General features: G+C 43.8%; 1 protein-coding gene across 2 annotated transcripts; it reads left to right on the top strand.

Moving 5' to 3' along the window:
* The first annotated feature begins 753 nt into the window (after positions 1-753).
* Positions 754-13,082, top strand: LOC138443784 (homeobox protein SIX4). Of its 2 annotated transcripts, XM_069596755.1 has the most exons (4): positions 757-840; positions 1,053-1,894; positions 4,638-5,326; positions 8,715-13,082. In XM_069596755.1, the coding sequence occupies exons 1-4, from the start codon at positions 838-840 to the stop codon at positions 9,509-9,511; spliced, it is 2,331 nt and encodes a 776-aa protein (XP_069452856.1). In that variant the 5' UTR covers positions 757-837; the 3' UTR covers positions 9,512-13,082. The 2 variants fall into 2 exon arrangements, with proteins under 2 accessions (XP_069452855.1, XP_069452856.1); XM_069596754.2 differs by having other exon boundaries at positions 754-1,894.
* Positions 13,083-13,438: the final 356 nt, after the last annotated feature.

Below are 13,438 nucleotides of genomic sequence, written 5' to 3'. Positions count from 1 at the left end.
ATTAAAAAAGGTTCATATAGAAGCTTAAATTTCCATCCTGTTATTATAATCTACAAGTTAGATCTCTTCTACCCTGCTGACCCAGGATAAACGTGGTAAAACAGTCTACATACTTAGTTGTATCAGGTTCATCTCAGTTGGGTTGCCAGCCCTCCAGGTGACTAAAGGTTAAAAACTTTTTTTTTTTTTTTTGGAAGCCTTCTTGTTTTTGTGTTCTCAGTGGGCTATTTACACCGTTTTCAAGCATCCCTCCCCCTTTGGAATTTTAATTTACTGTGAACGCTTCCCTAGTGCCATTTTATTCTTGACCCTTTTCAATACAAAACCCTTAATAAAGACAATGGAAAGGAGGGTGAAAGCAGTAGCGATACCAGGGAAGCTGAAATTTTGTCCTCTGAAATTTTGTCATCTAGATACTGAGGGTGGCCTCTTTGTTAGGAATCTAGCATCCAGACCTTGAGGTCACACGATTAGTATTCCCATTGGAATCGTAGGGACTCTCTTTCAAAGAGTCTTCTGTCCAGTTTTCAGGCCACGTTAGGCACGTTCCCGCCCAGAAGCAGGGCCTGAAAAGAATGTCGGTGTTTTCCTTCAGGTATAGGTGCCTGGGGGTCAGGGGAGAGGGAACTGCAAGGGGTGGAGTGGGAGGCGGGTGATAGACAGGGATAGAAACTGTGTCTCCTCCTCCCTCTGAATGCGAAATAGCCAATAGGGTGGCGCGGCCGAGCCGGCCGGGCCGCCAGTGCCATATAGTATGCAGCAACCGGAGGAGTCACGTTGGGGGAACGGCAGAAAGCAGCTATCCTTTTACACTACTTTGCTCTAGCAGCTATCTTAATGGTGACTGCGTGGCCGGGGGGAAACCTGATCGGCCAGATCCAGCCGAAACCAGGAGGGAGGGAGTGGGCTTTCCGGAGGGGGGGAGGGGGGAGGGAGACGAAGAAGGAGGAGTAAGAGAGGGGAAAAGAAAGAGGAAAAGAGTGCGAGGGACTGAGGGAGGGAGGAAAATAAACAACAACAAAAAAATGTCCTCTTCCTCCCCCACCGGGCAGATTGCAAGTGCGGCGGACATCAAGCAGGAGAATGGGATGGAAAGCGCCTCGGAGGGGCAGGAGGCGCCCCGAGAAGTGGCGGGGGGCGCGGCGGCGGCGGCGGGGCTGAGCCCCCCGGCTCCAGCCCCTTTCCCCCTGGAGCCGGGGGACGCCGCGGCCGCCGCCGCCAGGGTGAGCGGAGAGGAAGGGGCAGTGGCGGCGGCGGCCGGGGCGGCGGTGGATCAGGTACAACTCCACTCGGAACTTCTGGGCAGGCACCACCACGCCGCGGCCGCCGCCGCCGTGCAGACCCCACTGGCCTTCTCGCCCGACCATGTCGCCTGCGTGTGCGAGGCGCTGCAGCAGGGGGGCAACCTGGACCGCCTGGCCCGGTTCCTGTGGTCCCTGCCCCAGAGCGACCTGCTACGTGGCAACGAGAGCCTGCTGAAGGCGCGGGCGCTGGTGGCCTTCCACCAGGGCATCTACCCCGAGCTCTACAGCATCCTCGAGAGCCACAGCTTCGAGTCGGCTAACCACCCGCTGCTGCAGCAGCTCTGGTACAAGGCGCGCTACACCGAGGCCGAGCGAGCCCGCGGCCGGCCGCTGGGCGCGGTGGACAAGTACCGGCTGCGCAGGAAATTCCCCCTGCCCCGCACCATCTGGGACGGCGAGGAGACGGTGTATTGTTTCAAGGAGAAGTCGCGCAACGCGCTCAAGGAGCTCTACAAGCAGAATCGCTACCCTTCGCCCGCCGAGAAGCGGCACCTGGCCAAGATCACCGGCCTCTCCCTCACCCAGGTCAGCAACTGGTTCAAGAACCGCCGGCAGCGCGATCGGAACCCCTCCGAGACCCAGTCCAAAAGGTGAGCGCCAACTTTCCTCCTCCTCCCCCTTCCTCTCCCCCACCCCCTTCCCAGCTTTCTTTTCCTCCAAGTGCTCGCAAACATGGCGCTTACCTTCCCCACCAGCCTGGTCCGGCTGCCCACCTCTCCCCGCCCCCCACCCCTCGCCCCGGCCCGGGGCGCGGGGCGGGGGGTGGGGGCGCCGGGGGCGGGGGAACCTCGCTCCGTACCCTCCCCCACCTCCCCCCAGAAGTTTCTGGTCGCCCGCCTAGTCTCAGTCCCCGCCCCCACCTCGGCTGGTCACTGCTGCCCGGCTTCCCACCCCCATCCCGCCGGCTTTGAAGTTGCCACTCTCTCTCCGGTTCTGGCCGGGCGAAGGAGCGTGTGTAGGCGCCGGAACGGTGGTTCTCGTGTCCGCCCGAGGCCCACGGAGGTTGCCAGCCCCGGGCCGGGTCTGCGCCTCAGAGGGGTCACGCCAGCCCGGCGCGCGCGCCTGCTCCCCGGACCCCCAGGGTTCGGCCGGCCGGGGCCCTCGTTGGAGGTGGCCGTGGCCGTTCTGGAAGGAGAACGGAGCGGGGGAGCTGGCGGCGCAGAAGGGGGTCTGGGGGTGTCCAGATTTTATGTGACAGAGTTAATCATTCACCCTGCCCTCGCTGGTTCCCTTCGCGGCCGCGGCAGCTGTGGGGTGTTGGTGCGGCTCGGCTCTGCGGTGTTTTGAAACCTGATTCTGAACTCCTTCGGATCGGATTTCAGCGCCTCCGGGGTGGTGGGGCTGCGGGGCTGCTTCCTTGGCCCAGGACAATTGCGTCTCCTTCCTGGCGTGGTGATGGGGGTAGAGGCAGTCTGGCACCGGGCGGGAGGCAGGAAAGAAGTGGGGGCGCTATCCACTCCTCACCTCTCTGAGCGCCCACCCTGGCGGGTTTGAACTTTTTGACTGCCAGGTATTTATTTTTTCCCAACTGGTAGAAAATACCGGGTTTTCCGCCTCTTTGGTACATCCTCCTGAATCAGACACCTAGTCTGAGTGTCTCTGTGTTGTATTGTTAGACGAAGTGTAAAGCGAAGGCCTCCTAAAAGGAAAGTGTCTCCAACCCCGCGGGGACAGGAGAGAAAGAATCCAAAAAGCAGCTCGTAGACTCTGCTGTAGGGAGGAATCTGGGAGCCGGGGAGCCCGGCCCGGCCGGGAGAAGGTGATCGCCCGGCGCATTCCAGAGCCTGCTGTGGGCCGCTCCTGCCCGGCGCTCCCGCGGGGCCAGGAGCCGCGAGCCACGGCTCCGGCATTCCTCGCCCCAAGCAGGGAGGAAGGCTCGGTGTCCAAGCCCGGCCTGGCGGTAACCAAAACAAAACGCGCCCCGCGACCGGCGTGCACCCTAACCTACATGCACCCCTCCGCAGACTTGCGGGGCGACCCGGAGGAGGCACCTTGGTAACTCCAGGCCACCTGCCCCCACGCCTGCTTGAGGCAGCGGATCCCATCGCCTACGGAATCTGCAGGCCAGGTCAAGGGGGTGGGAGCGGCGCGCAGTCCAGCTGCCCTGCAGCCTCCACACCCCGGCCCGGCGCGTTCCCCGGGTCTCCCCCGCCACGCTCAGCCTGCTTCTCCCCCCACTCCACACCCCCCGCCCCCGGCCCAGTTGCCTGGTTGAGGCCCCTCTCCGGATCTACCTCCCACCCGCACCCCCGGTGAGTCACCCTCGCAGACGGCGACGGCGGCTCAGCCTCAGCTCGTAAATCAAAGCGCTTTCTGCGCTCCTGGCCCCGCAGCCCAAAGCCCGAGTAATCTCCTCCCCAAGGCATGAAAGCGAACCGACCGCTGGGCACTGCAGGGATGTCGGATCTTCTGCTGGGCCAAGTCCCGCCGCGCTCCAAACGGCCGCTGTTCTACGCCCCCCTGTCCCCGCCCAGTCTCAGACCAAATGGGAAACCCCCACCACTACCCTTCCCCGGATTTTGTATTTCCCCCCAAATCCGAGAGGTGAGGAACACAGTCTTGTCTGCAACGGAGCAGAAGAGCTGAGGGTACTGGGGAAGGGGTCTGATAGGTACAAGGCCACTGAGTGACCCACATCCTTTCCCTCCCACCTCCCCAGGGCACTGGCTGGTGTTCGTTAAATAGGCCCTTATGGCATCCTTTGGATTCAAAGGCGACTGCACGTAACAGTTCTGAAACAGCCACTTTGTTGAGTGAAACAGTTGTCAATCTGGTGGAGTAGAAGTCTGGGAGCAGGTGAGAATATGAGCTCTCGTTAACTAACTGGCAAACAAAAGCCAGTACTTCCCATCTCCTGCTCCTTTGACAGTTTCATTTACCTCCAAAACCACCCTAATCTGAATTGGTTTGAGGGGAAGGGAAAGAGTTCCGAAAGCAAGATGATTGACCACCCCTTTGATGAGTTTTTTCCTGCGGTATAGGTAGAAGCATTTTTAACAGTAAGAAATAATTTCAGTGCTACAGAAAAAAAAAACAAGTATACAATTCTCCTGTAAATCCTGTTAGTTGAATTTACATCTTTCAGACCTCTGGACTTTCTCTGAGTGTATTATTAGTAAAGGTGATTGAGATAGGAGAATTCCTCTTCCTAGATGCCCTGGTCAAAATCTGCTGAAAGGCCTGATAGCTAAAACAAGACTAAAAGATTTTCTGCTGTGCTTTCCTTAGACACAGCCTTTAATGGGGTTCAAGGCTGGTTTTACAAACAGTTGGCACTAAGTACCTTATCATGCCCCTAACTTTCTGAACCTCTTGATTTCCTCCTCTGTACAGTGAGTCAGATGGCAATCCTAGCACTGAAGATGAATCCAGCAAGGGTCATGAAGACTTGTCTCCTCATCAACTCTCCAGTTCATCCGATGGTGTCACCAACCTCAGCCTTTCCAGTCACCTGGAGCCAGTATATATGCAACAAATTGGAAATGCTAAAATATCGTTAAGCTCCTCTGGAGTTTTATTGAACGGAAGTTTGGTACCTGCAAGTACTTCACCTGTCTTCCTTAATGGTAATTCTTTCATTCAGGGACCCAATGGAGTTATCCTTAATGGATTAAGTGTGGGAAATACACAGACAGTATCTTTGAACCCACCAAAAATGGCATCAAACATTATGAGCAATGGTATATCCATGACTGACATACTGGGGTCTACCTCCCAGGATGTGAAGGAATTCAAAGTTCTCCAGAGCTCTTCAGCGAACTCAGCAGCCACCACCTCCTATAGCCCCAGTGCTCCCGTGTCATTCCCAGGGCTGATACCCAGCGCTGAGGTGAAAAGAGAAGGTATTCAAACAGTAGCTTCCCAGGGTGGAGGCTCTGTGGTGACTTTTACCACACCAGTGCAAATTAACCAGTATGGCATCGTCCAGATCCCCAATTCTGGAGCAAACAGCCAGTTCCTTAATGGGAGCATTGGATTCTCTCCACTGCAGCTGCCTCCTGTTTCAGTGGCAGCTTCACAAGGTAAAAGTCTTATTTGGTACCATAATGCATCAGTGAATGTTTTAGCCAGCTGCTGTAAATGACGTGTTTGGTGAGAGCTATAGATTGCTATTAGTCTTCGGGTACTTGACTGGCTGCTACGGCTGCAGAATAGTCTTGATTTGTTTCTCCTCCTTCACAACATCCATGTAAATATCTACTTGCTTGGTTCCCTGGCATCATGGGGGTGGGCTTTTATTTTCCCAAGAATTGAATGGAAAACTACAGTTCACAGTGAGTCCTGCCAGTTCTACAATTATAGAAATATGCTAAGTCAATCGGTACTTACACAGTAACCCGTTGCTTGATATTTTAAGATTAAAAATTAATAACATTGCTAAGAACACAGAATGAGCCAAGCAGTTGGTAAAAATGTGTACACTTCACCTAAGCATCATTTATCTGAGCAAAAGGTGTTTTAGAAGAGCGAGCTAAAAGACTGGATCATTTGTGTTTGAGTCATGTTCCTCCTATAAGTAAGATTAACAGACATAAAGGAAAAACAGAGAAATATATGATTGTTTGTTGCTCTGCATGTATACTAGCCTCTTAAATGTGTGGGTTTCTTTATGGAGGCAACTGTAAGCCTTATTTTGTTTCTGTCTTTACCAAGACATCTCTTAAAGAAAGCACTGAGATGAAATTTGGGGGACCTGAGCCTGATATGCCAGTTCTTCAGTGACTTTAAGCAAATCTGGAAAGCTTTGTGTCACTGTTTTTCTATAGAAACAGGAATGGTTAGAATGGAGGTTGAAGAGCCCTCTGACTTCAGAAGTAGGAGATATTAGTGCACATTTGCCTTTGTGGAAGCAAATCTGAAAATCCAAATTTTTACCAAAACAAAAATAAAATAAGTAACTGTTTGCCTTAAAGATCAGCTTCCTGTAAATGGTTTTATTGAAAAAAAAATCAATTTATTCACATCTCTTTTTTTCTACAACTATATGGTCTACTTCAGTTTGTTCGAGGTACTGATGGAAATATTGTTGTGCAGTGAATTCCATTCTGCACATTTGTTTCTCTTTGGGTAAAATGGTAGTATAGTAACACACGATAGTCCTGCAGCATGCTACTTATTTCTTCATTGTTCCAGGCTATAGAAAAGATTACGCTAAATCACTATCCAACACAGGGCAAAATTAGTCAAACCACAGAGAAAGCCAAAGTGCTTAGTTGTATAATACTTTAATATGGATCTAACCCTTTTTCTCTCTTTAGGAAATTTCCAAATAGTAGATAACATTTTAAAGACAACAGATTTGAGCAAAAAAGCATGGTGTGTACATTGGGGAAGAAAAAGGCAGGAATACTTCTCATATATAATCTAAAGAAGTGCTGCCATGGAAAATTATTACAGACTAATAGTTAATTCTTACAATGGAACATTCAGTATGAATAAGAACAGCATTTTCAGATAAAATAGCTAAGATCAAATGACAGAGCTGTCAATCGTTAGACTTGTCTGGGTGAGTTGAAGACATAAGTTTAGCCAGATGGGTCCAGGAAGCAACATTCTCTTAGAGTAATTGTGTATTGCAGTTCTCAGTAAAGTATTTGGGGAGTCAGCCTTTCTCACAGATACCATGCCTTTCTTACAAATGGCTAGACAAGGTAGATTATCTTTCTGTAGTTGAAATTTACATAGAAAAGCAGAATTTCTACATTTTACTCACTTTATAATCTAAGAAGATAAGCCCTTTTTAAAAATATCACTATAAAATTATACTTTGTATGTTGATCATTTCACAGCTGGGTTTTTTTTAATTGCTTTTGAAATTATCATTCAATTTATAATTCAGTTGCAGCTACACTTAAATATCAAGCTTTAGATCACATCTGCTTTTCCCCTTCACGTATGTATTTCATAATATAAAAACTTTGAGAAACATTATTTTACTTATATGCAATAGTTGTTTGAGAAAATGTCGTATCTGTTGTTATATATGGCCCTATCCAAAAATAACAAATCACTTTGTTCACATATACACTGGCAGATAATTTCACAAACACACAACAAAGTAAACATCTATTTCAGAAGTCTTTTGCTGCAATTTAGTAGCCAACAAGAATTTTAAAGCCTTTTTCGTTTGTTTGACCTAAAACAAAGATTTATGTTAGAAAAGAGCTGAAAACATGCATAGAAATGTTTTTCTTAAGTTCAAATAAAGTTTTCATTTTTTGTTTGTTTAAAGACATTCCTTTGCATTTAGGGTGCTTAAAAATGTTAGGAAGACATACATATATTTATGACATTTATCAATATAGGTGGCAACATAACCACAATTATTCTAATAATTTAAGGAGGGAAATGTTTAAGGTGAATTACCTTTAACTTTGAACTGTTTTCTCAAAATAATATTTACTTTAACATTGGAGTATTTTCTCAAAATAATGAAGAGTATCTACTGCACATCTAATTCAAGATCAAGGTAAACTGCCCATTTGAATTATTCTGTCACAAACCTCCCCTAGGCCCACCTTTCCTTAAATGGCAAGATAATTGCCATTTTTCCCCATATCTCGGTGAAGGCTCAGAGAAAAAGGGTTTTATCTGATGGTGGGAGTTTGGAGGGGGGGTCTAATTCATCTTCGTTGTCTTAAATTAGCTGATTTGAAACTCTCAGCTTTCTACTTACATTTCTGTTTCTACTTCTGGTCTCTGCAGAACATTATAATGAGAGTCTCAAAAGATAGAAACCCTTTTTAAAAGCATTAGCTTTTAAATGTTCTGATGCTGTTGGATCTGTATTTTTAAAAGCACATTTCATTATTATCATTAATTCTATCACTACAATACTGAAAATTCAGAACAAGTACAACAAAAAGAAAGAAAAATCTATTGAATGTTTTGTTGACATTACTTTATGGTTAGTTTGGTGAAAGATAGCAACTTGTCTGTACAGGTTTATATGGTTAACTTTAAGCCCCAGGGTAACTCATTTTTGTGGGATTTTCTACATTTCCATTTATATTTTATGTCAGTTACTGAGCTTGTCATGAACAAAGGCATTCTCTTTTGCATTTGTTTTCTAGTTCTAACTGGCAGAGCTAGCAATAACTGTTTAACTAACTGAGAGATAATAAGTTTTAGCAATACTGAGCCAGAAACTTAACTGAAATTAGAACTTGGAAAAGATTTTTTTTCACATTTGATTTCTAAGCCAGTAGTTCTTGCTCCTGCTTCGTCACCAGAATTACTCAAGGAGTTAAAAATATACCTGCTCTGGGACTTACTGAGTCAGACTCTCAGGAGCAGAGCCTGGAAATCTGTAGTTGTAAGTGCTCAAGAAAAATCATGTGCGTAAAAAAGTAACTTTTTCTTTCCTTATCAGTTACATCAATGATAATCTGTACTTTTTTTTTTTTTAAGGTAATATTTCAGTAAATTCAAGCACTTCAGATGGGAGCACATTTACAAGTGAGTCTGCCACAGTCCAACAAGGAAAGGTTTTCTTGAGCTCTCTTGCTCCCAGTGCAGTGGTATACACTGTTCCTAATTCAGGCCAGACTATAGGATCTGTTAAACAGGAGAGCGTGGAGAGGAGCCTGGTGTTTTCTCAGTTGATGCCTGTCAATCAGAATGCGCAAGTAAATGCAAACCTATCTTCTGAAAGTATCTCGGGAAGTGGCCTCCACCCACTGTCCTCCTCATTAGTTAATGTATCCCCAGCTCACAACTTCTCCCTGACTTCCCCAACCCTACTAAATCCCACTGAGCTAAACCCTGACATTGCTGATAGCCAGCCAATGTCTGCACCTGTGGCAAGCAAATCTACTGTGACGTCAGTCAACAACACTAACTATGCAACTCTTCAGAACTGCTCCCTTATTTCTGGTCAAGATCTACTATCAGTACCCTTGACCCAGGCTGCCCTTGGGGAAATAGTTCCCACAGGTGAAGACCAGGTGGGTCACCCCTCCCCAACAGTACACCAGGATTTTGTCAGAGAACATCATTTAGTTATGCAATCAGTAGCTAACATAAAAGAAAATTTCTTAACAAATTCTGAGAGCAAAACAACAAGCAACTTAATGATGCTGGACTCCAAATCCAAGTATGTCCTAGACGGCATGGTGGAGACTGTCTGTGAAGACCTGGAAACAGACAAGAAAGAGCTTGCCAAGCTCCAGACTGTCCAATTGGATGAAGATATGCAAGACTTGTAAACTTAATTTCCTTTTTTTCCCCCCTGGCATCAGAAGGCAAATCTTTTCATGAAGACCTGAGGACATAAAGCATTTTCCCATTTGAAGGGAAACATTAGTTTTGCAAGTAAGTGCATTCAAGAGACCTTGGATTGATCTGCATGAAGATCACAGTTAAATATGCTGAAGATCACAGTTAAATATGCAGGAATAGAACTGCATTACTGCAGCCTTTTGGTTCTCTTTTCAATAGATGGAGACAGACATCAGAGATGAAATATATCAAGAAGTCAAAGTGTATCATTTGGTGGACTTAATTCTAAGGTCAAATGGAACTTGATAGTTTTTTAAATTAAAAATGTATACACTTAAGGTAGAAAATTAAATATCACTACAGAACATTAGAAACAATACAGTTCCTTTTGTTTACTTTTACTCCATGGGCATTGGTAAGGTTAAGAAGCATAAGTGGTACTTCATACAATTCTAAGGATATATTTTTGAATATATGCATTTCTGTTTTTCAGCATTTTTTTGACAGTCTTGCTTTGTCTCTATACGATTCCAAATGTGATTGCTAATAGTTTAGTGTGGCTGAGAAAGTTCACAACTCCACTAAGAAAACTGAAACAACCTTCAGTATGAGTGTAAATATATTAGTCCTATAAGCAAGGATTTGGGTAATTACAGTGAATTTTATTTATGCTGTATATGTTTCTCTTATACTTCAGACACTATGAACTGAAAAAAATGTTTTGGTACTGTTTAATTTATTTTTATTGTTTGAACAGGACGTGAACAGTTATTTCCAACAAAGTTTTACTTTTTGTAGGATTTTAAAAGTAATGATTTTTATCAGAAGTCTATTAAGGTCAATATTAATAACACTGAAACAGGAAATCTAACTCCCATTATTGGAATTTTGGTACTTTTTTTCACATTCTTGTTCTTTATTTAGCAACTCTCTTGATTCATTTAAATACATTTTCTATAGAATTCTATGTGCCTTTTTACCTTGTGGCCTTTTTATTCTTATTAAGGTACAGAAGTGTCAACAGAAGCACTGATGACTTTTTTCTACTGTCCAACAGGGTTACTTCCACAGAATTGCTTTAAATCTGAAGAACTTAAGTTTCACTTATAGTTAATGTTTTATGATGCAAATGGTTGAACAACTAATTATTGTCGATGTGCTTCATTAAAATAAAAGTAACAATTACAGACTACCACACAAAACCAATTCTGGAGGCTATGAAAACAACCATTTTAAAGTAAGGAGAGTTTGTATCTTCTAATGAGCAGAATTATGTCTTGTTGAAACTTGGTTCTATTTTGAATCGGTTGTTACATAATGACGTATGACTATTGTTTGCACTATATTATCGCATCTTCTTTAAATCTTTTGGGGGTTTCTGTAAGAAGCTTGTTTGACAATGTTGTGAGCTATGGTTATACAGTTGTTATCAAGACTCTGAAGAGAAGATGTAATAATACAAATACATTTGTGTAGTGAGTAAAGTCTCTGGTCTCTGTAAAGCAAGAAAAGTGAGGAAATTATCTCTTCAGAGATGACCTAAAGTTATGGAACATGAAGATGTCATCACATCTTGCTTGCTTTAAGATCGGAACAAAGGGTCCACTCTAGATCTCTGCATGGTCATCAGTCCAGCATGTTGAGTAAGGGCCATAGAGGATTTCACTTTTGTTGTTATTGCAAATGGAACTTTCAGGCATAGATGAAGAGCCCTTTGAAGAATTCCTCCCCCATCATATTTTTTCTCCTCCATCATTTTGATAATGAACTTAGATCTCATTTTTTTAATGGAATTAGTGAATGTTCCTAAACTGCTGAAATTACATGTTTTTTGTTTTGTTTTACAATGTCAGGCATTTTAGAGTTCTCTTCCACTCCACCACTACTTATACAGCTTGTTTGTTTCTTTGGGTGTGTGCTGATTATGTTACTGAGATTAATTACATGGTTCTATAGTGTAGTTTACATAAAAATGATGTTTTCCACTTGATTGCTGCAAATATCAAGAGTTTGTTAATTTTAAAATACCCATCCAGTAAGAAAGATGGGAAAGTTTAAGAAGTTATATATGTTATACATATATAACTGGAAAAGTTTTATATTGTCTTCCAAAAATATAATAAGCCTCTCTTTTATTCACAGTTCTTCCTATTTTCTACCTTAAGAAAGAAAAAAGATAGCACAAAACTTAAGACTTACCTAGGAAACCTATTCATACTCTAACATGATGTAATTATACCCCTGCAATTACTCCAGGTAGCTACACAATATGCCAGGTAAGAATCAATGCACATTATAAAGAACTTACTGTTCTTTTCTGTTCTTTCAGTAAAATAAGGGCCAGTTGCTATGAAGCCCATATATATGTGAATGAAATAAGATAAACCCCATGATCTTCCTGCACAGAATTGCAAATATTTTTTGCATTGCTAAGGGCCATACTCAGAACCCTTGGCAGAATTTCTCTCCTACATAAACCAATGCTTAAAGATGCTGCAAATGACCCTCTAATGATCTCCAAAGAGGAATCAGAATAGGGGTAAACAACTCCTTCAAACCCCAACCCCTGCTGCTGGCTGTGGGATTTTCAATGTGAGCCTCTCTATGCACTCTTATCAGTCAGAATTTGGCGTTTAGCTCTTAGTTACATCCAATAAAGGACAATCTATTGTTTAATAAAGAGAATATGCATTTGTCCCTCAGTCAAGCAAGAGCACCTGTGTTGTACTGCTTTGTAGCTCACATGTATGCATAGTAATGAAAAGACTGAATTATACACGTTTCACTGCCTTTCTTGTGTTATGAAAGGCAAGTAGATGTTATAGCCATAGATAAAATTCATAGTTAAATTGCACACAGACCTTCAATCTCCCTGTATATGCCCTTGCGTCTTGCATGTTCAAAGCTAGATTGTTGGGTAGGCGTTGCAGCTTGCTCAACTACATGTTAGACAAGTGTGCGTTAGTATATAACCAGAAGTTCTTCATTGTTTAAAATGTTTTTGACAGATCATCTCATCATAAATAATTCAGGAAGGCTGTGGGGAAAAGAATTACATTTTACAGAAGATGTTTTAAAAGTCTTCCTAGAACTTAGATAATAGAGCCTAACAGTTATTTTGTATCTAATTGATACATTTCATGTTAATTTCTTATTACCACCTTACATTTTATTAATCAAAATTATATAGCATGTGACTTTTGGCTTTCAGGGTTCTCAAAAATTTTTATTCTTTTGTTGCATGTACTGTATGTTCAGAGGCAACCAGTTATATACTCAATATGGTTTTACTGTGCCTTACACAAAGAGAAAATCTATACAGAATGTATATCATGGGGTGGGGGAACGGAGTCTTTACTGCACTGTTAGGTGATGGCACACAGAGCATGTCCCAGAACATTTCTGTGCTTAATTACCCAACCAAAGAGATCTAAAGTATGTATGTTGTACTGTAATAGGGGTTTATGCCTGGACAATTAAGTGTTTTATTTGTTTTCTGAAATGATGTGAACTTATTTTTCTAAACACTATGCTAAATAAACTTTATATTTATACATACATTATGTTGAAAAGTTGTTTATCCCTGGGAAAGCAGAGAAGAGTAAGGAAAAAGAAAAACAAAAATCCACAAACATTTCATAGGCTGGCAAGTATAAGGATAAGAGGAGTCATTTTGGGAAAATAATCTCTGTTGATCTTTACACAAAATTACCCAGTTCACTTAATTGTGCTGCATATTCAGAGCTAAATGATTAGAGTTCATCCTCCTTAAAGCCAAGAAATGTGTTTTACTCATTTGGGTGTCCCAAATCCGAATCTGATACCCTCTAAGGTTTAGTGAAGTTAATTGAAAGGTTCAAGGACCTTTCCATTCCCAAGCCTTATTGAAAGGGCTCAGTATAACTCCAGTACTC

Source organism: Ovis canadensis, chromosome 7 (genome assembly GCF_042477335.2).
Source record: "Ovis canadensis isolate MfBH-ARS-UI-01 breed Bighorn chromosome 7, ARS-UI_OviCan_v2, whole genome shotgun sequence".
Taxonomy (NCBI): Eukaryota; Metazoa; Chordata; class Mammalia; order Artiodactyla; family Bovidae; genus Ovis; species Ovis canadensis.
Note: the sequence above shows the minus strand (reverse complement) of the source record. Positions and strands in the feature narration are given on the sequence as shown.

Excerpts from the sequence above, each read along its gene's own strand:
- LOC138443784 (XM_069596754.2), top strand. The coding sequence starts at position 1,026 with ATGTCCTCTTCCTCCCCCACCGGGCAGATTGCAAGTGCGGCGGACATC. Across the intron at positions 1,895-4,637 it reads TCCGAGACCCAGTCCAAAAG|TGAGTCAGATGGCAATCCTA; the intron begins GTGAGCGCCAAC and ends TCCTCTGTACAG. Across the intron at positions 5,327-8,714 it reads TTCAGTGGCAGCTTCACAAG|GTAATATTTCAGTAAATTCA; the intron begins GTAAAAGTCTTA and ends TTTTTTTTTAAG.